Here is a 26,900-nt window from a genome sequence, read left to right as displayed (position 1 = left end):
CAGCTGCGGAAACCAGATTGCAGGGATTCAAACATAGAGTTCCGGGAAAGATGGGCACAGATTTGGGAGGCGACAGCGCGTTCAAGGACTTTGGCGTGGAAAGGGAGGTTGGAGATGGAAGGGTAGTTTGCAAAGACGGAGTGGCCCAGGGTTGTTTTTTTCTGAGGAGAGTGTTGATGACAGCAGATTTGAAGTGGAGGGGGACAGTACCTGAGGGGAGAGAATTGTTAACTATATCAGTTAACATGGGGGCCAGGAAGGGAAGTTGGGGGGTCGGCAGTTTAGTGGGAATAGGGTCGAGGAAGCAGGAAGTGGGTCTCGTGGACAAGATGAGCTTGGAGAGGGCACAAGTGGACATAAGAGAGAAACTAGAGAAAGATGCGAGTTCAGGGCTAGAGCAGGGGTGAACCTTGGAGGATGTTTGGCCCGGTGGGTGAGGGGAATGGAGGGAAGTGGCAGAGGCAGCTGATCAGATGGTCTCAATCTTAGTGACAAGTCCATGAGCTTCTCACACTTGTTAGAGGTGAGGGTGGAGCAGACAGGGGAGAGGGGTTTAAGAAGACGGTTTGCAGTAGAAATAAGAAGTTGGGAATAGTGAGCAGTTTTTGCAGACGAGAGCAGGACCCGATGGTGCTTTGTGGTCCAGCCAGATCTGTGGTGAATGGTTAAACCAGTTATCCGCCATATCCGTTCAAGTCTGCATCCCTTGGACTTAAGGGAGTGGAGATGAGGGCTGTACCAGGGTGAGAGGGAGTAATGGTTTTAATGGGGACTAGGGCATCAAAGGTGGAAGTGAGGGTGAGGCTGAACAGATCGGTAGCAGAAATATCAAGGTGAATGGAGTGCCAAAGGTTAGACAGTTGTGATTTTGAAAGTGCAGTTGTCAGTGAATTGGGGGTGTTTTTTCCCCAGGGGTGGATGCAGAAGGAAGTAGGATGGGGAGGGGGATGTCGATGTGGGTGGAGAGCGATACAAGGAAGTGATCTGAGATGGCCTTATCTGTGATTGGCACGATGGGAGTAGCGAGGCCATGTGAGATGGCAAAGTCAAGAGGTTGGTGGTGAATATGGGTTGGGGAGAGATTAAGGGAGGATAGGAGGGTAGTGAACTCGGGAGAGGGAGCATGATGAATTGAGATGGAGGTTGAAATCACAGAGGATGAGCAGTCGCTCAGTACAGATGCTGAAAGAGGAAAGCATTGAAGATATCTCGGTAAGTACATTTTTATGGTACTTGGGTGGGCAATGGAGAACAAGGATTTTAAATGAGGGGACAGAGGAAGATGTGATTTGGAGATGAGAGCCACACTGCCACTGTGATGGTCTGGGCGGGACAAGTTATGGCAACATGATTTATTAAGTATGTTAATTTATCACTTTGTTAACTGGAGTCTTAAATGATCAAAACCTCTAATTCAGTAGATTGGAGTAAGTAGGTGGAAAGCAGAACAAGAAGTATGTTGCATTAACAACAGAAAATGCTGGAAAAACTCAGCAGGTCAGGCAACATCCGTGGAGAGAAATTTGAGTTGACGTTTCGGGTCGAACCCTTCTTCAAAACTGGAACGAAAAGAAACTGGATCGAAGGCAGGGCTGCGATCGGACAAAAGAATAAAAGAAACAAAAGAAGTAAAAGAGATTAGAAGCTAGACGAGCTGGTAATAGGCTGAGATTAGGTGTAACGTGTACTGGCAGGGCAAAAGATAGCTGCCAGGTGTGAGAGAGAAACAAAAGGAAAGGGGGGGGGGGGGGCGGGGAAAGGAGTGGAACAATTACAAGAGAAAATGAAATGGGGGCCGAGCTTATGATCTGAAATTGTTGAACTCGATATTGAGTCCGGAAGGCTGCAGAGTGCCTAATCGGAAGATGAGGTGCTGTTCCTCGCATTTACGATGAGCTTCCGTGGAACAATACAAGAGGCCAAGGACGGTGAGGTCCGAGTGGGAATGGAGCGGTGAATTAAAATGACAGGCGACCGGAAGCTCGGGGTCACCCTTACGGACTGAACGGAGGTGTTCCGCAAAGCGGTCACCCAATCTGCGTTTGGTCTCCCCAATGTAGAGGAGACCGCATCGTGAGCAGCGAATACAGTATACTAGATTGCGAGAAGTACAAGTAAATCGCTGTTTTACCTGGAAGGGGTGTTTGGGGCCCTGGACAGTGGGAAGGGGGGAGGTATAGGGGCAGGTGTTACATCTCCTCCGCTTGCACGGGAAGGTGCCAGGGGAAGGGCTGTTTGGGGTGATAGAGAAGTGGACTAGGGTGTCTCGGAGGGAGCGGTCCCTGCGGAATGCTGAAAGGGGAGGGGAGGGGAAGATACGTTTGGTGGTGGGATCACTTTGGAGGTAGCGGAAATGCCGGAGGATGATCCGTTGAATGTGGAGGCTGGTGGGGTGAAAGGTGAGGACAAGGGGAACCCTATCATGGTTCCGGGAGGGAGGGGCAGGGGTGAGGGCAGAAGTGCAGGAGATAGAACTGACACGGTTGAGGGCAGTGTCAACCACGGTAGAGGGGAATCCTCGGTTGTGGAAAAAGGAAGACATGTCTGAAGCACTGGTGTGGAAGGTGGCATCGTCGGAGCAGATACGGCGGAGACGGAGAAACTGGGAGAATGGAATAGAGTCCTTACAGGAAGCGGGGTGGGAGGAAGTGTAGTCCAGGTAGCTGTGGGAGTCAGTGGGCTTGTAGTGAATATTGGTTGATAACCTATCCCCAGAGATGGAGACGGAGAAGTCGAGGAAGGGAAGAGTCCGAGATGGACCATGTGAAGGTGAGGGAAGGGTGGAAATTGGAGGCAAAGTGAATGAAATTGTCAAGTTCGGGGCGAGAGCAGGAAACGGCACCGATACAGCCATCAATGTATCGGAAAAAGAGGTGAGGGAGGGGACCCGAGTAGGACTGGAACAAAGATTGTTCCACATAGCCCACGAAAAGGCAGGCATAGCTGGGACCCATGCGGGTACCCATGGCAACACCTTTGATTTGGAGGAAATGAGTGGAGTTAAAGGAGAAGTTGTTCAATGTGAGAACAAGTTCAGCCAGGCGGAGGAGGGTAGTGGTGGATGGAGACTGGTCGGGCCTCTGTTCAAGGAAGAAGCGGAGCGCCCTCAGGCCATTCGGGTGGGGGATGGAGGTGTAGAGGGATTGTACGTCCATGGTGAAAAGGAAGCGGTTGGGGGCTGGAAACTGGAAACTGTTAAAGTGGCAGAGGGCGTCCGAAGAGTCGCGGATGTAGGTGGGAAGAGACTGGACAAGGGGAGAAAAGATAGAGTCAAGATAGGAAGAGATAAGTTCCGTGGGGCAATACGTATGTTGCATTGTTTGGGGTTAAGACATTTTGAAAAATGGAGCAGTAGCATTGAAGTTATGTTTGGAGCAGGTGATACTCCAAAATTAAGAGTAATGTACCTGAATTGCATCTGACCTGTGATATACTTCACAAAGCTGCACGTTCCTCCTATACTCCTGGGACAAGTCTTTCCTAAACTTTATTTGCATGACTCCATAACTTTTTTTTGAAAGAGTGGTATATCTAATGGAGCCATGTTTGTTGGGGTGTGGGCGGGGTGGAAATCTGACTTCCAATAGCTCGCTAACAAATTAAAGCCCACCTTTTAATTATAAGCTTTTGAACTGTTAACATGTTCCCTTATGTCCTGTGTAAACTGGTTTAAAATCTGTGAATTTATGCGTGCAAAGCTTCACAGGTGCTTGAAGAAAAGCTTTTTTGCAGTACAAACATTAAAGAGTAGCCCATGGCTCCTAACTATTGATCTCCAAGCAGGTTTAGATTCCTGGAGGCCAGCATCTGTGAATTGGTGCCTGGTGTTTACACTGCTAAACCTGGTCCCCTTATCTTGGTGGTGGGTTTGCAAAGCTAGATTTTCAGACAGTAGTCTTGTCTAATCTTTGAGCCGATACCTTTTTATGTGATATCGTTTGGAGGGAATCTGTGGCTTCTGAAGCTTCTGATTAGTTCCTCTGTTGTATTATGACATAACATAATAAAATACATTTTGTAAAGCTTGATCTCGTAGCTGGAAGTAAGTGGTGAGTGTGCCTTTCTCTTCTCCCAGCCCCCTCACCTGTCCACCCTCTTTAGACTTATTTTGTGAAGTACTGTAAAATCCGATACAAGTCACATTCCCAAGTTTGCTGATCTTAAAATACACCTATAGGTCTAGCTTATATACTGGATTTTGTTTGTTTGTTTAAAATGAAGATCTTATTGCAAATCAATACTTCCTAAGTTTGAGAATACAAGTTATCCCAGCTGCAGACATTCATTCTTTCAAGCATGTCTGAGGTTTTTCAAGTTGAAGTTTAAACATTTTAAATCACAGTATGTACAGGACACAAGAAAACCAATAATTCCATAAAATGAATATTTTTAGATCTCAAACTTGTTTGAGTGGTTTCCTAAGTCTGTCTAATGCTTTTGGCCTTCTACATTTTATACAAACCTGTGTCCGAGACAGATGTTTTCCTCATTCATATTGAATCTTTTTTGGCTTCTTAATATCTTGGAATAAAGGCAGCAGCCAGCTAGTACCATCTCTTGTTCTATGTACAGTATCAAAAGAATTTTTGAATTGGTAACAGATGGAGTAACTGTAAAGTACTTCTAACCTTGTGAGCAATCTTGAATAACAAATACGTTGGTGTGTAGAATATCCGGGATGTGAGTTATGTCGACAACGTAGTCTCTCCCTGGCCACTGTCTGAGGCTGAACCAGACCGTTCACAACCTTGTCCTATTTGACCCTGAGCTGAACTTCTGACCCCATATTCTCTCCATCACCAAGACCGTCTCCTTCCACCTCCGTAACAATGCCCGTCTCTGTCCCCACCTCACCTCATCTGCTGCTGAAACCCTCATCCATGCCTTTGTTACCTCTGGACTCGATTATTCCAATGCTCTCCTGGCCGTCATCCCAACCTGCGTCCTCCGTAAACTTGAGCTCATCCAAAACTCACACCAAGTCCTGTTCACCCATCATCCCTGTGCTCGCTGACCTACATTGGCTCCCAGTCCGGCAATGCCGCAATTTAAAAATTCTCATCCTTGTTTTCAAACCCATCCATGGCCTCGTCCCGCACTATCTCTGTAACCTCCAATTCTGGCCTCTTGCGCATCCCTGATTTTAATCGCTCCACCATTGGTGGTTGTGCTTTTAGCTGCCTAGGCCCTATGCTCTGGAATTCTCTCCCTAAACCTCTCTGCCTCTTTAGTTCTTTTAATCCTCTCTCCTCCTTTACTTCTCTCTCCTCCTTTAAGATACTCCTTAAAACCTACCCCTCTGACCAAGCTTTTGGCCACTTGTCCTAATATCTCCTGAAGAAATTTTGTTTGATAATGCTCCTCTGAAGTACCTTGGGATATTTTACTACATTTTGGTTGCTCGCTGCACGATTTCTTTTATGCACTTTCTTTAATGAAATTACAAAATGATCTTTGAAAAGAAGCTGCATTATGATTTTGGGCACAACGTCCTAAACTTGCTGTTTATTTGAATTTTGAGGCAGAAAATGAGTAAGACACTCATGAATAGAAATATATCTTGCTGCTGCTTTCTTCCCCCCACCCCTTTCGCAGTTCTAAGGGACATACAAATGTGAATTTTGAACATAAAGCTTAATTGTAGACAATGGGCAGGATTTTAACTCAGGTGCGGGATGGTGTCGTGATATCCGAATTTCGTGTTTCCCACACGAATCTAAATGGATATGGGAGATTGATGCAATTTTAACTTAAGTGGCCAATTTATTTCTAACGTGTGGGAAGCCTTTGCAAATGGGTTTTTCATGACTGAAAGTCCCCTCCGATGACGTCATCATTGCTGCTGCATTTAAGGTCCACAGCAAGCCTTGCTTCTTCTGCAGGCTTCCAAGCTTTTTCCATTTGGTGTGAGAGGGACCTGCAGGAAAGATGACAAGCGGGAGGCCCAGACCAGCTCCTCGTTTCAACGAGGTGGCCCTGCAGGCATTGGTGGATGGGGCTAGGGCCAACAGGGAGGTGCTCTTCCCTTCCTCAGGGAGGAAGAGGCCACCCAAGCAGACTAAGGCAGTGTGGATGCAGGTGGTTGAGGAGGTCAACTCTTTGGGAGTCACACGGCGAACCTGGATTCAGTGCCGGAAAAGATTTCATGACCTTCAGTGCATTGGAAAAGTGAGTGTGAATTTCCCATCACCCTCAATCTGACCCCCCATTGCCTTACCTCACCAGCACTCAGCTTTAGCAATCTCTTCCTCCACATCCCACTTGACACTGACATCCATGCACCCTTACCCATTCCCCCTCTCTCTATGCTCACATTCACATAACTCTTCGACTATGCAGCCCTCACATTCCCTATCACTCTGATGCTATGAAAACAACTGACAACACACAGGGAGGGCCCTTGGTATTGCCACCTCACTCCATCTTTGTCTCCTTCTAAGTATGTATGCTATGCAATCTCTACACTCACTCCTTCATTCTCACTCGACCTCCACTTGTCTCCCTCATTGCAAGAAAAGAGAGCTCACAACAAAAGAGAGCGAGCGAGGATAGGAGGGGGGACAGCCTCTATAGTCCACCTGACCCCCTGGGAGGAGGTGGCACACGAAATAGTGGAACTGGAGGATGAGGCGCATGTGGGAGATGGACAGACAGGTGCAACACAGCAAGCTGGTGACAGAAAAGTTTCCCATCTCTCTCTTTGACATTGCATGAGTTGCTGATAATGATTGTGAAGCTCTAACAGATGGACTTATCTGCAAAAAGCAATGTGCGTGTAGCCTTGGCATCACATCTCTGACTCCTTTACTCCCCTAAAGGACCATCACAAGCATCCGTCCCCCCTAGCCAGGAAGGAGAGGCTGAGCAGCCAGACTCCTCAGAGGAAGCTGCAACCTCCGAGGGCGCAGCGTCACCAGAAATCTGCGCACCCAGCACCAACGCAGACACTCACACCTCGGTGGGACCTTCGGGACATAGAGTAGTGTTGTCACCTGTTGTATCACAGCTCACAAGTGAGCATCAGCAGATTGTAGAGACAGGGACAGCAGTGGAGAGTCCTAGTCGGAGGGCGCAGGACTCTGCCAGCTCGGCTCAGCAGCATGTCGACCCTCTGCCTCTGGGTCCATCCATGAGATCAGCAGTGATGGAACTCCAGGCACAGATGCAGGAGTCTCTGGCAGGTTTTGTATCTAGGGTCGCTGCGAGTGTGGAGCAAATGGAGGAGTCCATAGCGAACGTGACCAGAGTCTTTGTGGAGTCATTGGCGCATGAACGCATCACCACGGAAAGGATGGCAACCTCCGTGGAAAGGATGGCTACCGTAGAGGAGAGGATGGCTACGGCCATGGAGGAGCTTAGTCGCCAGGGTATGGTCATTGTTCAGAATAGAATGACCTCTCTTGAGCAATGGGCATCTATTGAACAGAGAAACCAGACCTTCATGGAATTTGTCTGAGTAGGACTGCCATTGCAGATACAGGTCCCCATGGTCCCCCTGATGTGCAGCAAGGTGCTTTCCAGCCACTTGCAGGTGCTGAGGGGGACCTGACCCAGGAGAGGGAGGTTGGTGGCAGACCTCAAGGAAGTGGGGGCTCCTCTCCAAGCGCTGACACTTCTATGCCACTGCAGAGCCCCACCGGAGTCCACACCCAAGTGAGATAGGCGTCTCAACCCCTGCACAGCCGCAGGAGCAGCAGACTGTTGACGAGCCTTCACAGGCTCGCCACCCCAGAGGACGCCCGTCAAAGGTGTCGAGACAGAAGCAGCAGCAAAGTAAGCAAGGGGCCTCCACATCTGCTGAAGCCACAGGGGAGGTACCACGTAGGAGCACGCGCAAGAGGAAAATTCTGCACAAATAGTCACAAGGGTAGTCACTTAGGTGCAATTTTGTGTTTACTGCAAAAATGCCATCACTTCGGTAATGTACATAAAATTTCTGATGGCAAATGTTGCAGTTGTATCATCTGTCATTTCGCTAGCGGGACTTCCACATTGAGGGCTTAGGCATACTTGCAACTGTCAGTATGGTGGTCAGAGTGCTAGGAATCCTCTGGTTCTTGGCCATTGTCAATGCTCTGGTAAGAAGCTGCGAGGCAAAAGTGTTTGTTTGACTAGGCTAAGCAAATCTGGCCAGGATGAGTGCGACCCTTGCATCCCGGGCAGCAATGTTGTCGCGCGTTGGTGCCTTCTGGCCTCTGCATCTTCAGGTGGGTGACTAGCAGCTTGCCGCTCCTGTTGATGCTCCTGCTGTTGCTCATGGTTCTGCTGCTGCCGCGGCTGGTCTGCATCCGAATCTGATGTCCAGGAGGAAAGGAATTAAATGTTTGCGATGCTTCTGGAATATGCCTCAGTTGAAGAAGCGCTGAGTGAATGTGGCGAGAGCGGTTTCCCAGGACATCACACTGGAGATGGGTGTGAGGCTCCAACCTTCCACAGGTGTGGTTAAGCCTTCTAAAAGTTGCCCCAGACCTGAGACCACTAAGTCCTGCCACCTGCAAATGATCGCTGATCAAATCTCCTCTTTAATGGTTGACCTGCAGTTGATATTGAGCAATCCAATAGTGCTCCCACCAGGTTTCACATTATAGAGGCCATTTAGTGGTTAAGGGCCTTAACGACCAGTCCCGCCTGTTGGATGCGGGACGGAGTTGGGACCATCAGACACGCCCGAGTTAAAATTGCTCGGAGTCGGGAACCAGGCGGGGGAGGGGGTGGTCCCGTCCGCCAGTTATTGCGATTTCAACCCCCCGCACGCCTCCAAGCCTGCCTCCACGGCTCAATGAAAATCAAGCCCAATGTGTCTGATGATTCTTTCTGTTCTCGATTGGGATTATATGTAGGGTATCCCAGAGATGGGGAGTAAAAGATTACTGCTTTCAGGAGAGAAGGGGTATGGGAAGAAAATCAGTAGAAAAATAATGCATGCAAGAATAGTAAATAAAATTGGGGATTATAAGCCTCCCTTTCTGCTGTGGTGTTGCCTGGGGGGACAGGAACCTGAGGAGTGGGGGGGAAATAAAAGTTGCCGATTTGGGCAGAGGCCATTTACTGGGCAAACACGCAGCTGTCTTCTGGACACCATCTGCAAGGAATCAGCAGCAGTTTGCATACTTTCTCCAGTGATTTCTATTTGTATGTGAAGTTTAATCTTTTAAAATGATGCGGTACATGAAATGTATACGTTGAGCAGCAAAGGATACCTTATAGTTGTACGGTCTAGTCCTTGGGCCACCAATACTTGCACGAAGGCGCAATTTGCATGTATGACTGATGTACATTTACCAACAATACACTGCATTTGACTCCTCGCATTGCTTTGAATCCTATGTGTTACCTTAATGTTGTTGCTCCAAAGACTCTATAGTTCCTTTCCAGCAGAAATGAGTACAGTATCCGAAAGGTTAGTTGAGTTTAGCTGCATTGGCGTCCTATTAAAGAGTACGTACCATGTGAAGCTAGCAAGTACCAGCTGGCTTACATTTATAGACTTTGTGTGTATGATACTTAGGACAGCTGTGCTGTTGCTTGTGTGGGAGATTCCAGTGCTTATTCCTATACTTGTGTGGGAGATTCCAGTGCTTATTCCTATACTGCCTGCATTCATGTCCAGGAATTCAGCTGATTTTTTTTTTTGTTGCTTGTGACTTTTCTGGAAGATTGATTAATGCTTGAGGGCACAGCATAGAGCCCCTTCCGTCTGCTCTAACTTCACTTACTGTCGATGAGCTGAAGGATCAAGTTCCCACCATTATCTGTATTCAACTTGCCACAATTTGTGGCTTGGAGTTCTGCAGCAGTTTTTACTTGGATGCTAAGATGGTGATGAGCCACTGAAAATAAATTTGAAGGTGCTTTTTGTATTTTGTCCATTTTCCCAAGCATGGGCCTTGGGCAGCTGCCTGCAAGTGAAATGAGAAGACATAAGTTTTCTCCACCTTACTGTGATAGTGCACCGTCAGCTAGCCTCAACATGTAAATGTCTGAAGTTGTCACTGGTGATAATTTTGGTGTTAAAGGGAGAGCAAGGGAAGAAAGTTGCTTTTTAAGGAGGTGTTTTTCCCCGTGCTGCAGGCTTGGCTTTGAGTGAACCAACTAGTACTGAAGCAAATCCAAGTTTTGATAACCCACACCCAAATTTTGACCAGCTTCTGCTCGCAGTATTCAGACACACTAGGTGTCTGCCTACCCCTGTATCTGAAAGTGCTCTTTAGGGGCTTTTACATTGTCACTTGTTTCATTTGGGTCATGGAAAAGTGGTGTCTGTGTGCTGGCTTGCCATGTTTATAGTGCTACAATTGATTCCATTATCCCAATGGTAAAATTGCAGACCCATATTGTTGTGGTGATGGGAAAAGAGTGCTGTTTTTAGCAATGTAAACTCGGGAAGCTGATCCACAGATGCCAGTCTCTTGCAACCCAAACTAATCAATGTACATGGATATTGCATGTACTTCCGGTGACTGGTCATTTTACCTTCTCCTAAAGAGCCCTCCAGCTAAAAAATGCAGGTGGAATCTTTTTCAGAACCTTCATTTTGTAGGCCCTCAGTAAAGATTGGTCTTTCTCTTGGACATTTTCTGGAAACATAGAAGATAGGAGTAGGCCATTCGGCCCCTCGAGCCTGCTCCACCATTCAATGAGATCATGGCTGATCATCCAAACTCAGTACCCCGTACCTGCCTTCTCCCCATATCCCTTGATCCCTTTAGCCTTAAGAAATATATCTAACTCCTTCTTGAATATATTTAATGAATTGGCCTCAACTGCCTTCTATGGTAGAGAATTCCACAGGTTCACCACTCTCTGGGTGCAGAAGTTCCTCCTCATCTCTGTCCTACGTGGCTTACCCCTTATCTGTAGACTGTGACCCCTGGTTCTGGACTCCACCGCCATCGGGAACATCCTTCCTGCATCTAGTCTGTCTAGTCCTGTTAGAATTTTATACGTTTCAATGAGATCCTCTCTCATTCTTCTAAACGCCAGCGAGTATAAGCCCAATCAACCCAATCTCTCCTCATACGTCATTCCTGTCATCCCAGGTATCAGTCTGGTGAATCTTTGCTGCACTCCCTCCATGGCAAGAACATCCTTCCTCAGATAAGGCGACCAAAACTGCACACAATACTGAAGATGTGGTCTCACCAAGGCCCTGTACAACTGCAGCAAGACATCCTTGTTCCTGTACTCAAACCCTCTCGCTACGAAGGCCAACATACCATTTGCCGCCTTAACCGCCTGCTGCACCTGCATGCATACCCTCAGCGACTGGTGCACAAGGACACCCAGGTCTCATTGCACTTCCCCTTCTCCCAACCTATTGCTGTTCAGATAATTTGCCTTCCTATTTTTGCCATAAAAGTGGATAACCTTGCATTTATCCACATTATACTGCATCTGCCCAATCACCCAACCTGTCCAAATCATACTGGAGTTTCTCCGCATCCTCCTCACAGCACACACGCCCACCCAGCTTTGTGTCGTCTGCAAACTTGGAGATATTACATCTAGTTCCCTCGTCTAGATCATCATTAATATATATTGTGAATAGCTGGGGTCCTAGGACCGATCCCTGCGGTACCCCACTAGTCACTGCCTGCAACTCGGTAAAAGACCCGTTTATTCCAACTCTTTGCATACTGTCTGCCAACCAGTTCTCTATCCAAGTCAGTACCTTGCCCCCAATCCCATGTGCCTTAACTTTACATGCTAATCTCTTATGCAGGACCTTATCGGAAGTCTTCTGAAAGTCCAAATACACCACATCCACTGGTTCTCCCTTACCTATTCTACCAGTTACATCCTCAAAAAATTCCAGTAGATTAGTCGAGCACGATTTACCTTTTGTAAATCCATGTTGACTTTGTCTGATCCTGTCACTGTTTTCCAAGTGCTCTGCTATTACATCTTTTATAATGGACTCTAGCATTTTCCCCACTACCGATGTCAGGCTTACCAGTCTATAATTCCCTGTTTTCTCTCTGCCACCTTTTTTGAACAGTGGGGTAACATTAGCTACCCTCCAATCCATGGGAACTGTTCCAGAGCCTATCGAGTTCTGGAAGATGACCAGCAATGCATCTACTATTTCTAGGGCCACTTCCTTAAGTACCCTAGGATGTAGATTATCAGGCCCTGGGGATTTATCAGCCTTCAATCCCGTCAATTTCCCTAACACCATTTCCCTACAAATACTGATTCATTCAGTTCCTCCCTCTCATTAGACTCTATGTTCCCCGACATCTCTGGGAGGTTATTTGTGTCTTCCTTTGTGAAGACAGAACCAAAGTATGTACAGGAAACTTTGTGCTATCCGGCACCAACGGGACCGAGCTGCTGCCGTTCCCTCCAAACTGCCGTACACTCCAGAGCTAATGTTGAAACATACGGAGATTTTCATCTCCGTATGAATCAACAAACTTAGCAACAGCCTCTAAACAGTCGGCAAGTGTCTCTAGCTGAAGCTGTTGCTTAGCTACAGACCTTGCACAGCTTGACTGTTCAAAAAAAAAAAGCAAAGAAAAGAAACGAAAAGAATAAAAAACGGCGCCTGATTTTTGCCGGTGGCTCCAGCTTGCCGGACGGTTCGCCTCCAGATAACTCAAAATTTCCTGTATTTTATTGGTTAGTATTGTTAACTACTAGAAACAGAAGTGCTAATTTCTTGCCTGGGGACAGTTGGCAACTGCTATGGTCCCACTATCTTTGAGACTGATTCACTCCAATCGAGTCTATTAGAAATATGAAGGTTACCACTACTTCTCTGGAGTCTTCCCAGTGTATTAATAATCTTTGCCGTTATGCGGCTATGATAAACACCTCTTACTTATCTATTATTTTGGATGCTTTATTTGTTCTAGATAAGATGTCCGTTTGAAAAGTGATGGATGAAGGAGACATGTTTCCAGAGAGCTCAGTGGCACATCTGTAGCCTGGAAACTCCTAATTATGCCTGCTCCCAAAGTTGAATTCAAATATTTTCTACTTGCAAACAAAGTTGAATATTCTAATTCCAGCAGCATTCCAGAGTTGGGTTGTGGTTGGAGGCTGAGAGATGTAAGGAACATCATGTCTACTGAATGCCACACATGAGGAAAGAGCTGGGATACTCGTGGCTTCAGGCTGTATTGAGCAATGGTTTAAGTTGTAAAGGTTCTAGTTAAGTAGATGTAGCCGACAGCTTGACTACCTGCTTCAAAATAGTCATTAAATTTTGCCTGTTTTACTAAGTAGTACCAGAGTAAATTCAGTCAGAACTTTGATCTTGAGGTATGTATGATGTGTAAGGACTCGTCATACCAGGCTTGCTCACTGAAATGAGCCTTTAATTGCCTTTGTCTGCAGGGCAAACCTTTGTGCTGACATGTCCAGATTCAAACCGCCTAAAGTCTAATTCTAGTTAACTGATCGGTTATGCTGGGTTTTTTTTAATCGCCTTTATGCAAAGCCTTATGAAAGATGGTCTACATTTAAGAGTTATCTTGGCCGGATAATAGTTATGATTTATATGCAGTATTTGTGCATTTTTTTGTTCATGATTTAGGACTACAGTATGTTATTTTCACTTTCAGTAACTAGTTTGCTAGCTGCTGCATACTGACCGAACAGGATGTTTGGCATGCCCTGTTAGCACCAACAAGGGAAAAGAGCCTTTTTAATCAGCCTACCATTGTGTTCCTGGCTGATGTTGCCGGGGGAGGGGAAGGCACATGCTTTGATACAAGGAAGTTCTCTTATTGTGAGAAATGCTTGTTTTTGAACCAATTTACATTTGCTTTTTTCCAAACAGTGGTCGGGTTGGGTCACTGAACATCATAGTTTAGTCTGAAATTGATGTAGTCTCCAATAGAAAAAAACTAGAAACATTGTAGGTCAATCAGCAACTGTAGGAAGAGCAGATAGGTTATGCTTTGGGTGCATATCTGTGATGGGTAAGACACCTAAAACATTAATTGTCTATGCTCCCTACAGACCTGTGTATTTGTAGTTTTTTTTTCTGATTTTTGTTTCAAATTTTCAACTACTGCAGTATTTTCTGTTTTCCAGTGTCATCAGTATATTTGTACCAGTTTGCCTGCTTGCATTGCTGCTTCACAAAGTATGTGCCTCACGTTGCTCTGCAGAGAGCCGGCACAGACTCGATGGGCCGAATGGCCTCCTTCTGTGCCGTTATGACTCTTATGACCTGGCAGCAACCCCAATGTAAACTAGTTGGATTTGCTAAAGCCAGTGTCCAGAAAGACTGGATTTAAAACAAAACAATGGTTGAAAGGAGACTTTTCAAGTTTACTGGGTATTAAGGTGAAAACGTTGGTGTTACTGGCTTCCCACCAACACATATTTGAGTTTCAAGCTGAGTCAAGAGTTGTGAAACTTTGAAGTTCTGTTCAATCCTGAGCTCTGCTTCCTCCCCTACATCAACTCTGTTCCTAAAATTGCTTCCTTCTCCCTCCCCAACGTCTCCTACCTCCCACCCTTATTTATTTCCTTCTAATGATGAGCCTCTGTTTCATGCCTCCATCACCTCGAGGCTTGATTTCTCTAGGTTGCCTCCATGTTTCAACACATCCATAATGCTGCAGCCCAAAGTCCTCATCCAGCACTAAGCCTTCCATCTTGTCCTCTCCAAACTCCACTGGCTCCCTCTCTCTCTCTCTCTCTCTCTCTCTCTCCACCATTGACAGTTGCTCATTCAACAGCTACACTTCTGCTGTTTGGAATATTCCACCCAGTTTTTTTTCACCTTGCCACCTGGGCAGGAATTTCTTAATGTCTCAATGCTGCATGGGTTTTATATTTTCTAAGTCGCCCTTTTCCCTGGCCCCGCTGTTCTTGTTGAGAGAGGGTTGTTTGTGTACTGTGGAATGTGGAGCTGACTCGTGCTCCTTCGCACGGAAGTAACTTGCAACGGTTTACTCGGGCAGAGAGGTGTGTAAGCTCCAGTTAATTTATGAACCTCTGAATCTAACTCTTCCTTTCCAAGAAAAGAGTCCAGCAGAGACCAAATGAGTGAGTTTGCATCATGGGCCTTCCGTACACATGACCATCAATTGGCCAAGCATCATCAGGAAGCTGATGCATTCAATTTGCAGAATATCCAAGCGAAGTGGGCAAATGCTGATCTAGTTTGTTTGAATTGATAAACCAGTCTGCAGGAGAAGTACCAATACAAATATTTATGGGTTTCTGGAATAACTTTGTATAAAATATCTTTGTCGGAAACTTCACTGAGGCAAAATGTTTATCTTTCTTACTACTTTTCTTTCTCCTTCTAAAGATTATGATCGAGTTCTGTCCTGGTGGCGCAGTGGATGCAACAATGTTGGGTAGGCTTTCTGTTCTTAAGATTTAAATACAAAACTTATTTTGTGCATTCAATATTTGGAACATGCATTACAGTACTTGCAAAATTTGATGGCTTAAAAAAAAGTTAATTTGATTATTTATTTTTTTGCTTTTCTGTGGAATCTTTGTGGGCCTGGTGTAGCAGCAGTGCTCCGCTAGGCCCTGCAAAGAGCCCTAAGGCCTCCCCAGCCCCCCTCTCCCAGTGCCGGCATCGGCTTCTAAAGCCCCTGCAGAGTGTAATTTTATGCCAGTGGCCATTCTCGAATGTGCCACCAGTTTAAAATTGATCCCCTAGTTTCTATTTTATTTGGTGCATGCATTTGATTAAAATCTTCACTGTAGCCTTGCCTGTAATCCAGGACTAGTGCTTGATATCAAAAACTCTTGTAAGAGGATGTCACATATTGCCTGTCACACTCAGTCTTGTGCACTACACAGCAGCACTGAATAAACTGTTTGAGGTTTTAATTATTACTAGCATAATGTTTTCCTCAAAACTTTGTTCAGTTTGCACATCTGTACTAAAAACCATTCAGGTAGCCATTTAAAGTCAAAACTGATTTACTTTTTCATAGTTTTGCTGCTGCTGTTGGCTAACGACTAACTCTGCAAACTGTAAGCATTTTGCTCCCTGAAACCTGAAGCTGAGGTAATATAGTGAAGTAGCTGTAGTTAATTGATCACCACCTGCACGCACAAGCTTGTGAAACAGTCGATGAATTCTGGCATCTTGATTTTTGTCATTGTTCAGCACTGGACCTTCCTTCATGACCACACAAAATGTCAAAACCCCACCAGCCCCCTGTGCATGTTCTTCCGTGCCTCCCACCCCAACTTAAAAGCAGCTGCGAGCTTCTAAAGTTATGAGAAATATCTCTGCTGGCACTGACATTGTTTGAGCAGCAACCTGAGGTGTATTGTAATAGAAACTAAACACCTCCACAACTCTGCTCTTGTCCCCCCCCTGGCTTTAATTTAGGGTTCTCGTGGAAGGGGTCCACTCCGAAGAGCCAAATGTCATATCCCTCTTTTCCCTTTCCCAACTCCATCCTCTTTCCTCCCGCCCCCTATGTTCGCTCGCAGGCATTCTCCCCTCGCTTGTCATTTACTTTGTGTGGCGCTTTCTTCAACAGAATTGGATCGTGGACTGACTGAACCACAGATCCGTGTTGTTGCTCGTCAGATGTTGGAAGCCGTAGACTACCTTCACAGTCAGAAAATCATCCATCGGGACTTAAAGGCAGGGAATGTTCTACTCTCACAGGATGGCAATGTTAAACTTGGTAAGGCATTTGCTTGTTTCAAACAGTTTTCTGTGCAAAGTTAGTCTGCACAATTGTAAAGTCTAAAGGAAGAAAACTTTCAACCAAGTGCAAAATACAGTGAAACGTTCAGATTTTCAGTAATATGTCGGCGTCAAACTGTAAATTCTGAATGGTTGTTCATGGCCTTTTAAATAGAACTTCCTGTGAAATAGGCGTGTACATTTTCAGTGCAGCAAAAAAAAACTTCTGAAGTTTACACAAATGACTTCTGAGGAAGTAACTTTTTGTGGTTACAGACTGTGTATTCAGCAGTAACAGGATTTAGAGGGAGGTTCAGTAAGAAATTCTCCATTATAGAGAAGTAACCTGTCCTGTTTAGTTGAAGGACATTTGCTTTCTCGCTTTCAGCTGTGCTGCTGTTGGAAGAGGAGGTGTTTTCCTCAAATCAGGGAGATTCCTCTTCAACAGAACCTGAACTGAGTGCCTTCATACAATAGATTTAAGACACTTTGAAGTAGGTTTCCTACCCACTCAGCCACAGGAAACACATGGTCTGGCAAGACCTTAATAGGGGAAAACAGGAGATTTTTGTTCCTTTTTTAAAAAAAAACATGAAGTTGCTTCAGTTTTGGAAACCTAAAATGATACAGCACAAAAAGAGGCCATTTGGTCCATCATTGCACTTTTAACAAGTTTGTTTATTGGGTGCTTTGAATAAAATGTTCTGTATCCAATTTCTGAATTGTCTCTTCACTAGTAAGGGGAACAAAGCACTTGCATGATTAACAAACTGTTCTAACACTGCTGATAAGTGTTAGCCGTAGCTGAGTGGCGTGCCCAGATATGAGCACAAAATCTAGGCTGACACTCCAGTGTCATAGTCATAATGGCATAGAAGGAGGCCATTTAGCCCATCGAGTTCATGCCAGCTCTCTGTAGAGCGATCCAGCCAGTCCCGTTCCCCCATTCTATCCCTGTAGCCCTGCAAGTTTATTTCCCTCAAGTGCCTATCCAGTCTCCCCTTGAGAACATTGAGGGGGGAAAATTTGGTTGCGCCACCTTTGGGGTGGCACGTCGCGCCACGGTACTGCAGGCCTTCCCTTATTAAAGGGGAGGAGCCTAGCGCAGCGCGACCTGGGGCCCAGCTGGGCCACCAGGGACCGGAGTGCCAGCAAAAGAGCCTGGCACTCGAACACAGGAGCGCAGCCGGCACGCTGGGGGGGCTGCACAGGAGGCTGAGGGCAGGTGCTGGCAAGCAGCCAGCAACAAAAATGGCTGCCCGGCACCACCCCTTTAATTTGCACCGCCCTGGCCGCAGGTAGGCACCCTTGACCCTGTCGGACATGGCGTCCGGCGGTAAGTCAGGGGGCGCTACCGAAGATCGCGGCTGGGGCACTGCACACGGCGATGACGTCATCGCCAAAGGCACAGCGCCACAGGGAGCTTACGGTTACTGCCGCCGCTAACCTCCCGCTGAATTTCGCGGGAGCCGTTAGCGGCGCCAGGCGCTTGTTGCTTTGTGCCCCATTAGAATTGGAGGTGCAAATCAACCGAATTTTTCCCCCTCAGTGTCTCCGCTTCCACCACTTCCGTCGGCAGCGAGTTCCAGGTCCTCACTACATAAAGTTTTTCCTCGCATCCTCCTGTTTCTCTTGCCCAAAACCTTAAATCTGTGTCCCGTAGTCCTTGTACCATCAACTAGTGGGAACAGCCTTTCCCCGTCGAGCCTATCCAAACCCGTCATAATCTTGTACACCTCCTTTGCTCAAATGAAAACAAATCCAGCTTCTCCAACCTGTCCTTGTAGCTAAGATTCCCCATCCCCGTGACCATTCTGGTAAATCCCCTCTGCGCCATCTCAAGTGCCTTCATATCCTTCCTAAAGTGTGGTGACCAGAGCTGGATGCAATACTCTAGTTGTGCCCTAACCAGCGCTTTATAAAAGTTCAGCATAACTTCTCTACTTTTGTTCTCGCTCTCGCTCTCTCTGGACAGACTCATTGAGATATATATATATATAGATAACAATTATTTCTACTTTTTTCATAACATGCCCTCAAAAAACCCTCGGCACCGCCGGGCACTCCAGCTAGTCTCTTATAAACTAAATGCTGGATCTTTTATATTTGACATGCAAAGCTAACAATTAACCCTGATCGCAAGCACTTTTTCCACACACAGGGTAGTGGAAATCTGGAACTCTGTTCCCCAAAAGTCTGTGTATGCTGGTTCAGTTGAACTTTTCAAGACTGAGATCGATAGTCTTTTGTTAGGTGAAGGTATCCAGCGATACAGAGCAAAGGCGGATAAGTGGAGTTGAGTTATTGAACAGCTATGATCTAATTGGAGCAGGCTCGAGGGGCTGAATGGTCTACTCATGTTCCCATCACAGTACAGGAAACTCTTTTTTATCCGGCACCGACGGGACCAGCGTGGTGCCGGTTTATCAAGAAGTCCGGATTACAGAGAGTTATAGTTAAAAGGTACCAGAGCTCCATACACAGCAACAAATCCAGGCTTCCCTGTTGCTTAGCAACAAGTGCCGAAACCCCCGATTACATAGCCACAGATCCAGGAATGGCCACTAATATGAAGAAAAACTTAACTGAACCTACTCCTGAATTTTGCCGGTAACCAAGATTTCCGGTTGTTTGGGTGCCGGTAAATCGAGAGTTTCCTGTAAATTGCTTACTGGAGAGCCCACTACACTTCCAGAATGAGGAAATATTACCACTTTGTACAAGCTGAACTACTGATCACATTTATTTGCAGCATTAAAAACATGATTCACAGAACCAGAAGGAAAATATTAAAAAAAACAATACTTGTACAAGAGAGTGGGCATGCTGGGTTAGGGAAGGAAAAATCATCCTGGGCTCCTGGTCCTGATCACTATCCAGTGACCTGTGCTGGAAGTACATGTGTGGAAGTTGGATGCAGATGGGATTGGGCTTGGCTGCGATCTTTTTGAATATGTGGGTAGCAGTTTACTATGGTTAGTCAGCAAACATTATTTCATCCTATTTGAAGCAGGCTTGCCTACTAAAATACATGTGCTGGAATAGCTGTAGGTTGTTTTTGTGAACCAGTAACTTTAGAATCTACAGTTAAGAAATTAGAGTGGACTTTTTAAAAAATCTGATCTTTCTATGTTGGCAAAGAGTTATAAAAAGTTTAATATAAATGCTTTCCCATTTAGCACAGATTTGCCAGTTTCAAACTTATTAATAGCATTTTATTGTTTCTGTTTGAGTTGATAACATGGGTGTTTTGCAAGCCCAAGAAGTGTAAAACAGCACCGCCCAAGTTCTCTGTCCCTGCCATGAACTCTGCAGCTGAGTCTTCCACTGCACGTGACCAGCAGTGTTTTTATAGCACTTAAACCTGTTGAATGCATCCCAAGTTTAATATTAACTAGGATCTGGATCCATGTTCTTCTAATTTTTTCATCTAGAATTTCTGTTGGGGACTTAAATTAATTGGTAACACAATAACATCGTTTTTTTTTTTTTTAAAGGCTTCTTGATGAAACTGAAAGAGAAAATAGGTTTGATGTGTGTCGGTCTGATGCTTAGTGCGTGTGGTAATTTTCACGAGAATATCACATTATACTTAAATACATATGAAACTAAGCCCCCCCACACACACGCGCAAGAGATTTAGGGACCTCCAGAACTGTGTGTGCCTTGACTATTGTGTTTCTCAGCCAGATCAGACTTTGGAACTTGTTACAGATGTGTGGCTCTTGATGTTTTCATTTTCAATTCAAGCTGAGAAAATGGCTGCTGAGAGTCCAGAAAGGAAGAATTTGCTTTTAGATAGCACTTCATGTGCTCAGGACATCTTGAAGCACTTCACACAGTCTTACTTTTGAAGTGTTTCACTGTTAAATCGTTAAACATGACAGCCAGTTGAGCACAGCAAGATCTCACGAATTAAGACACTGAAGTATCAGCCAAGATTATGTGCTCAAGTCCTGGATGGGCTTGAACCTATGACTGGTACCAACTGAGCCAAGATCCTAGAGCAGCGAAGTTAGGTGACTTAAATTGCGAATAGGTATATCAATGTCATTGCAGTGGTTTCATGCGAGTTATGGGCCGGATATTCCGGTCCCTACGCGTGGATACGCACTGTGTACTCACCCGTAGGGACACCGGAAATGCCAGTTTCAGGCATGCGCTGGAAACCGGCATTTCCGATCTGTCAAGAAAGCTCTTGACAGATCCTCCGGCTGCGCTGGAGCAGGGCCTCTGCGGGTGGAAAGTTGTGTTTTTTGGAGACCCGCCGCTCGCAGAAAACGCTTACAATTCTTGCGCCTGGTAAAAGCAGGCGCAAGGCCTGCTTTTACCAGGATAAGAGTTGAAAAAAGTCAAATTAATTTTTTTTCCCCACTGATTTATCATTTAAATATAATTTAAAGAAAGTTAAGTTTATTTTTAGCCCCGTTAAAAACTTTAGTTCTTTTTTTCAAAAATTTAAATTTTTGTTTAAAATAGTTAATTTATAGTCATTTTAAAAATGTGATTTTATTTGACGTTTTACAATGTTTTGGGGGTGATCTCTATTCATATATTTGACAGACCTTCCTGTCAAATGTATGAATGGAGATTCCCATCTCTGATCGGCTCCCCATGGCCCACGTGATCCCAGGGATGCTGCGAACCGCCTGCGCCTCTGGGATACGTGTGCCCTGCGCACCGGCAGTTTGGAGAGGCCCAGCAATGGAACTCTGCACCTCCCGGGAGCCCTCCGGTCTTGGCGCAGATTTTTCCAGATCACAGCCCTCAGCCCGCGGGAGGCCTGCGAACGGAATTTCTGGGCCAATGGTTCATCTGTTGTGATTGTCTGGCAACCTGCTGATTTCAGTGAATCTGTAAAATGTTGATGTTCCTGATGGGAGGGTGTAAATTGTACCATACATCACATTTCCATGTTTATATAATCATATTTCTTTGTATTTATCAAACGTAATATGGTTTAATTGTCTGATAACCCAATTTCAAATTGGTTAAACACATAACACTGGAAAAAGTGCAGTAGATTTAAAACTTCCAGTGTGAAATCAGATGAAAAGCTCACTTTTAATTCCCTGCTGATACTCCGTGCCTTAAGATAACTGAACCTATTGAACTCACCTTGCCGGCAACTTGCATTTATGTAGCACCTTTAATGTAGAATAATGTCCCAAAGCACTTCACGCAAGCGTAATCAGAAAATGGACGTTGAGCCAAAGAAGATGACCAAAAGTTTGGTCAAAGAGCAGAATTTTAAGGAGGTCCTTAAAGGAGGAGAAAGAGATGAAGTTGTTTAGGGAGGGAATTCCAGAACATATGACCCAGGAGGCTGAAGGCACGGCCGCCAATGGTGGGGCAAAGAGAAGGGGGGGGATACAAAAGAGGATGGTTAGAGGAATCAAGATTTTTGGGAAGGGGTGGAGATTGTAAGGCTGGAGAAGGTTAGAGATTTGGGGGTGGGATGGTGGGGAGTGAGGTGATTGATATATTTAAACATGTGGGTGAGAAATTTAAATTGGAAGCATTGGGCTGGGAGACAATGTAGGGGAGAGGGATGGATTCGGGGGAAAGGGTGCAGCATTCTGGTGGGAGCTGAAAATGATTTTCCAATGTTTAACTGGAGGAAATTGTTGCTCAGCCAACATTGAAAATCGGACAAGCAGTCTGGCAAAAGGAGCAGTGGGTGGGTGGAGAGGTAGACTAGGTGCCATCCGCATACATGTGGAAGCAGTATCCAAGATTTTCTGTTTTGAAAATTGAAGACATTTCTTACAAAGTATAATTAGCCAATCACAAACCTTTCTTACTGTATTCATTAATATTTTGCCAAATCTTGTGTTTCACATTTGTTCAATTGTATAAATAAATACATTGCTAATCTGTGCTTACTATTGGCCAGTCTGCAGTGATTGATAGCACATAACAAGATTTTGTTTTATCCAATAAGTAGATAATTACAACTAGGGACACTTTTGTATACAACAGTTTAAGATACAGCTGTTGAATCATAGAGGAGGGTGTCCACCTATGGAGCTGTTGTAAAATTGTTCTGTACTAAACCCTGAAGTTGCGAAAGAGGTTAAAACTGTACGCTATGATAGTGCAGGAAATTGCAGCACTCTTTAAATGCAACCACTTTACTGCCTGACTTGTATTGGGAATGACAGATCTATGTTTTTATTGTGTATAGCGTTTTATTGTGTTGGTTTTCATAACTTTGTTACAGTTTAGAATTCTGGATCATTAGTTCTTTCGTGTTGCATTTTTAAAAAAAAGGTTTTAATCTTGTAAGATTTCCTGGGAGTTTCATGTTTCATAATAAAGTTGCAACATTGTGTGACAACCCATGAGCAGTTAAACCTTCATCATGGTACATGTAAAACAGGATAGGTATTCGAGGATTTTTTTTTTAAACTTGACATTTGACAGGCACTACAATGTGACGAGTATAGAATTTTCTAATTTAATTAACAGTTAAAAGTGAATTGCTCCGGCGCGCCCCCCCCCCCCCCAATTAAAACAGCGTATGAATTTGATCTGTGACATTTATATTAATATAAACTAAGGGTATTCTGTACTTATTGCTTCTAAGGCTCTTATAATGTTGCTGATACCCTTCCTGCCTTCATACCCAGCCCATAACTAAATACTTATTTTTCTTTTCAAATGTCTTCCTTCAAGTATTTATCCACCACATACTGCGTTTAATCAGAATGGTGTCCATTATTATTTTAAACACTTCCAACTGGAAACGAGAACCATCGATGATGAACTTTGACCCTCTTACTATCATTCTTGTGTTGTGCACAGCTTTGTGTTTAAGAACAGCTCAACTGGATAGAAACTGTTGAAGGTTATGTAAGCACAAGGTTAATTTTACAGGATTGGTTACAGCTCTGCTGCTAATCAGTAATATGTTACAATGCTTTGTACTATTAAATCCATATGGTGTTGGATTGGACTACAGGAATCCTTGCCAAATTCCCTAAAAAGAGTTATTCTAACTGCAATTGTGTTCCTTCACAGCTGATTTTGGTGTTTCAGCTAAAAACACAAAAACACTGCAGAAGAGAGAAACTTTCATTGGAACGCCCTATTGGTAAGTACAAATGGAGCTGACCTTTTCCTAGGACAAACATTGTACCTTCTTCATGATGTTCTATGTCAGTCCATTGTGGTTAGTTTAACTTTATATGTAACTTTCATTTCTCTCTGCAAATTCGAATGTTTTTGATCTGCACATGCTGCACAAAGTGGAGGAGTTATTTTTAAAGTCACTTCTTTGCTTCTACTTTGAATACATTTTTTTTTGTTATAATTGGGACATTGTGATAAAATAGGTTGGCAATCATTTGTTCTCCATTTTATTGGTAGATTGTCCTGAGCATTGCTTACATTTCTAGTTTTTGCTTGCCCTTAATTTAAAAAAAACCCTCCAAGTTCTAAAACCACTGTGCCTTTGGCAAACTCTTCTAAATCCTCTACTGCTCAGCCCATGTCTCTAATATGAAGTGGCTCAAGATGTCTTACTGTATAAAAAGCACTGCACAGATGCAAGTTGTTAATGAACTGGTTTATGAAATTCGATGGATACAAAATATTCAAACTATTATCATGCAAAACAAATTGTTCAATTACACCATAAGCTGCTGTGACCACCTGCTTTCTAATAGCATAACATCAACAATACATGGATGTAATCCTTTATGCCAAATCTGACAACTCTTGGACTATACGAACATACAAAATTGACAGGCGGGAAAAAACCAGCTAGTCCATCAAGCCTCACACCATGGTGGCTGGACCATAATGACTAAATACTTCTTACCTTCCACCCACCCCCGCAGCCATGTAATCTCCTGGGAGAGGCAAAAAACACGTGAAGTTCGATCTTCCTACAGAAATGGGTGGTGGAAAACTAGGGTCCCACGACACATGCATTAAAGAATCATTCTATGCCTTGTCATGCAAGACTTTTGTACTGATTGATTTTTTTTAGAATGAACTTTGAGCATAAGCTCAGCTGCTTTTAATATAGAATTTTTTGCAGAACTTGGCCCATTGTGCTTTAGAGAGGTGGCATTAGAGTGACTCAGCTGGCGCGCAGTCTTTAAATTATTAAATGGAGTGGTGTCAACATATTATTAGCCTCTAAGTGCTCTATATACTCATTATACCTGTGTTTTATTAAGACTTTGCTTTAACAAAAGCCTTGTTTGATGAAATGTACCATGTCTGAGGTTCGTGAATTGTCAAAATGTTTGCCAGTGCAAACCAAATAAAATTGTAAAATAAAAACGGAAAATGTTGGAAACACTCAGCAGATTAGGCAGCATCTATGGAGAGAGAAGCAGAGTTAACCTTTCAGGTCAGTGACCTTCCATCAGAACAAAAAATATGTATTGTATACATATGCTGTGTATATATAAAATTAAATACTATAAACAAAATTGTAACCCTCACTTGTGTATTTATAAATATGCCATCAATTTTAACTTGTCTATATACAAAACCTGTTGGCATGTATAAACCACCCTGTTTATTGCTCGCTCTTCCTTTCTTCACTTGGACTAATGTCAAATCACCGCCCATTAATTTGATTGCTATCCTAAAATTGTATTGTCCTCATTTGATTCTGTTTTCAGTTTAAAAATATGCATTGTATACATATGCTGTTTATATAAAATTATGTACTGTAAACTTATTCAGAATTGTGTTTAGACATGTCTGTATTCGACTTTTGAGAATTTACTAATTAACGGAATTCTGCAACCTTGATAAATTTTGTTTTCTCTATTTGTCATTGCTGTCTTGATTTGTTTTTAGGATGGCCCCTGAAGTGGTGATGTGTGAGACCATGAAGGATAACCCATATGATTACAAATCTGACATCTGGTCCTTGGGTATAACATTGATTGAAATGGCTCAGATAGAGCCACCTCATCATGAGTTAAATCCAATGAGAGTTTTGCTGAAAATTGCCAAGGCTGATCCTCCAACGCTGGACAATCCATCAAAATGGTAATGACTGAATTGTTGCATAAGTTTCATATTTTTCTTTATCCAAACCTGTTTTGGGAATAGTGTTTTGAAACAAAAATTCTAATTCATTTTCCCCATCTCTGCATACATAATATAACCATGGAAAGTTCTAGGAAAGTCATATGCTAAGCCAGTACATGACTTTTGCAGATGGGCAATGCTGCATGTGGTTTCCTGTTCTCATTCTGTATAAAGCACCAGGACCTGGATCAGCATGTCTGCACCAATATCTGCTAAGGGGTTAAACACTTCAAAGCATAATGGTGTATTCATGATTGCCGGCACTCCTGATTGTTGTATAAAATGTTTGTCACCAAAAAGTAACACTGTGATTTATCAAATTTCTCTGGTCTGTGCAAAGGACCCATAAGAAATTGTTGCATATGCTGCCCACATTATTCAGAAAAGCCCAGTCAGTCGGGTATCAATGAGCACACTGGTATCAATCCGTGCTAAGGAGTCACCGGCATCCCACGGTGGCCAAGACTAAACAACCTTTGTTAAGTCTGAGAGGGACAAAAGCTGGAAAGTGGGATTGGGTTGGATAGCTCTTTTTCGGCCGGCACAGACACGATGGGCCAAATGGCCTCCTTCTGTGCCATAAATTCCTAAGATTCTATGAAAACCCACCACCAAGCGAGAGAGCAGCACTATGTTTTGTATGTCTCTGGGCTTGCCAAACTCAAACAGATGAACCTAATGGCATAGGCAAGAATAACGCTGACTGTTCCAGTGCTAGTGCTGTTCCAGAATTTACATTGGGGCAAGCCTTGAATATAGGGGGTATGATTAAGGAGTTTGCAGATGATACTAAAATCGGCTGTGTGGTTGATACTGAAGAAGGAAGCTGTAGACTGCAGGAAGATATCAATAAATTGGTCAGGTGGGCAGAACAGTGGCAAATGGAATTCAATCTGGAGAATGTGAGGTAATGCTTTTGGGGAGGGCTAACAAGGAAAGGGAATACACATTAAATGGTAGGACACTGCGTAGTGTAGAGGAACAAAGGGACCTTGGAGTGCATGTCCACAGATCCCTGAAGGTAGCAGGCCAAGTAGATAAGGTGGTTAAGAAGGCATACGGAATGCTTGCCTTTATTAGCCGTGGCATAGAATGCAAGTTATGCTTCAACTGTATAAAACACTAGTTAGGCCTCAGCTAGAGTACTGCGTGCAGTTCTGGTCACCACATTACAGGAAAGATGTGATTGCACTAGGGAGGGTACAGAGGAGAT

The 26,900-nt window shown here is 44.3% G+C and overlaps 1 protein-coding gene across 1 annotated transcript in view; it reads left to right on the top strand.

Annotated features, from left to right (window-relative positions):
• stk10 (serine/threonine kinase 10) overlaps positions 1-26,900 on the top strand; it is a 114,119-nt gene that overhangs the window by 35,892 nt on the left and 51,327 nt on the right. Inside the window, exons 3-6 of the mRNA XM_085995334.1 lie at positions 15,275-15,323; positions 16,476-16,625; positions 23,651-23,723; positions 25,451-25,645. Coding sequence (XP_085851460.1) covers positions 15,275-15,323; positions 16,476-16,625; positions 23,651-23,723; positions 25,451-25,645 — 467 coding nt within the window. The remainder of the gene's footprint in view (positions 1-15,274; positions 15,324-16,475; positions 16,626-23,650; positions 23,724-25,450; positions 25,646-26,900) is intronic.

This window comes from Somniosus microcephalus, chromosome 8 (genome assembly GCF_052327205.1).
Source record: "Somniosus microcephalus isolate GS21.2 chromosome 8, FLI_Smic_1.0, whole genome shotgun sequence".
Taxonomy (NCBI): Eukaryota; Metazoa; Chordata; class Chondrichthyes; order Squaliformes; family Somniosidae; genus Somniosus; species Somniosus microcephalus.
The sequence above is the reverse complement of the archived record's forward strand: the minus strand, read 5'-3'. Positions and strand labels throughout refer to the sequence as shown.